Source organism: Brassica napus, chromosome A9 (genome assembly GCF_020379485.1).
Source record: "Brassica napus cultivar Da-Ae chromosome A9, Da-Ae, whole genome shotgun sequence".
Taxonomy (NCBI): Eukaryota; Viridiplantae; Streptophyta; class Magnoliopsida; order Brassicales; family Brassicaceae; genus Brassica; species Brassica napus.
Genome location: NC_063442.1, coordinates 24371296 through 24373300, shown reverse-complemented (window position 1 = coordinate 24373300; position 2005 = coordinate 24371296). Strand labels below are relative to the sequence as shown.

At 36.0% G+C, this 2005-nt stretch overlaps 1 protein-coding gene across 1 annotated transcript in view; it reads left to right on the top strand.

Moving 5' to 3' along the window:
* Window positions 1–1741, top strand: part of LOC106421143 (ethylene-responsive transcription factor ERF022) — a 2356-nt gene extending 615 nt beyond the window's left edge. Inside the window, exon 1 of the mRNA XM_048739002.1 lies at window positions 1–1741. This exon is cut by the window's left edge and continues 615 nt beyond it. Within this exon, the coding sequence (XP_048594959.1) occupies window positions 161–712 (552 nt within the window). The 5' untranslated portion in view covers window positions 1–160 and the 3' untranslated portion in view covers window positions 713–1741.
* Window positions 1742–2005: the final 264 nt, after the last annotated feature.

Below are 2005 nucleotides of genomic sequence, written 5' to 3'. Positions count from 1 at the left end.
CTCCCTTCACCTGAAACGAAAAAAAGCCTTCCACAAATTTCATCCCATCATTTAATGTCTTTTCTTTATTTCTCTATATATACAATTCCACTCAGCACTTACTAATTAGCACATTTCAATACACACACACTATAGTACTAAACAACTCCGTATTAACTACATGGAAAACAATCATGCTAGTCAACGAGAACAGAGCTATTCCGTTGACCAAGTATCTTACAGAGGAGTTCGCCGGAGGAAATGGGGCAAATGGGTATCGGAGATCCGGGAGCCCGGTAAGAAAACCAGGATTTGGCTCGGGAGCTACGAGACGGCCGAGATGGCTGCAGCCGCTTACGATTCCGCAGCTATTTACCTCCGAGGACGTGGGACATATCTCAACTTTCCGGAGCACGCTGGCAGTTTTCCTCGGCCGGAAAGCTTTAGCTCCGAGCACGTTCAAGTGGCTGCTCGAGAGGCAGCACTAATGTTTAAACCGGGTGTGTCGTTTGCGGAACACGCTATTGGGTCTGGCCAGGGACCTTCGCGGGTAGGATTGTCTCCAGATCAGATTCAGGCTATCATTGACTTTCCAATGGACTCACCAAGAATGGGGTGGATGCAAGATCTGGAGGTGAATGATTACGAGGAGTTGTACGGACGGTGTTGTGGACAGTGCGATGGAGACGAATTTTCTGAAATACAGCCGCTTCAATCTATATGGGATTTTTAACTAAACTTAGGGGGTGTATGTTGGAGCTAAATTTATAATGATGGTTAGAATTCTAAAATTTTATAGCTTTTGGTTAATGAATTCTAACATTCTTATATAATTAAATCAAATATTATTGGTTTCATGATTTAAAAAGTTTGGATTTTAATGATTTTGCTAGATTTTGACCCGCGCTTCCAAAACGTGAGTTTTGTTTGGGTTATAAATAAAGATGAAGATGAATTAGCTAGTATTTTAGGTATTTTTCGTCTTTCGTCTTTTCGGATACTTTAAATCTTTTTTTGCTCCTAAATATCCGAACTGAGCTAGACTATTACATACCCAAATAACATGTATTTTAGGGTTATTTAAATTATGGACTCGAACTGACTCGATTCCAAAAGGAACCAAACTGAACCATAACCGAAAATATTTCAAATACCTAATTGGATCCAAATATCGAGGACTCGAAGAATTCAGATTAAAAAAAAACAAATTACCCAACCTAAACCGAAAACCGGATGAGTATTCTAAGATATCCAGAATGTAAATATATATTAGTTATATTTTAAAATTAGGCCGGTTTAGGTACTACAAACATGACAAACATGTTTCAGATATATTAGTTATTTGGTTATTTTCAGGTTCATATACATTAGAACCGAACATATCCGTATCTGGGAGGACCGACTCGAACCCTACCCAAAAACGCAAAACTCTGATACCCTAAAGAACTGACTCGTACCCAAATGGTACCCAAATGCTCATTCATACACTTAGGCCTGGACGTTTGGGTCTTTGGGTTGGGTTTAGTCCAACTTTTTTTGGGTCTCGATCCTTCGGATCCTAGAAATTTAGATCCAATAGGTATTCGTAAATTTTTTTTGGGTTTGGGTCGGTTCTTCTTGGATTCGGTTATGTTTTTCTCAGGTTTGGGTTGGTTCGGGTCTATAATTAAAATATCTGTACAATACTCTGAATTTTCGGATCCATATTGAATTCATGTATATTCGGATCTTAAAAGTACATGATATACCCAAACACTGTAAAATGTAGTCGAAATTCGTTATATATATTTAAAATTTTACAAAATAACTTAAAATAAACTATTAATAATTAAAATAAAATGTTTTTAAACTCTAGATTTTATATTTTAAGCTTCATATCACTTGAAAATGTTACAAAATAATAACAAAGATTGTTTGTAAAAAGATATTTTAACTAAATCATAAAATAAATATAGAAAATAGAACAAAAAAATCATAGTTTTGAATATTCATGTTTTTAAGTCAGGTATTTAATTGGTTTTTATCG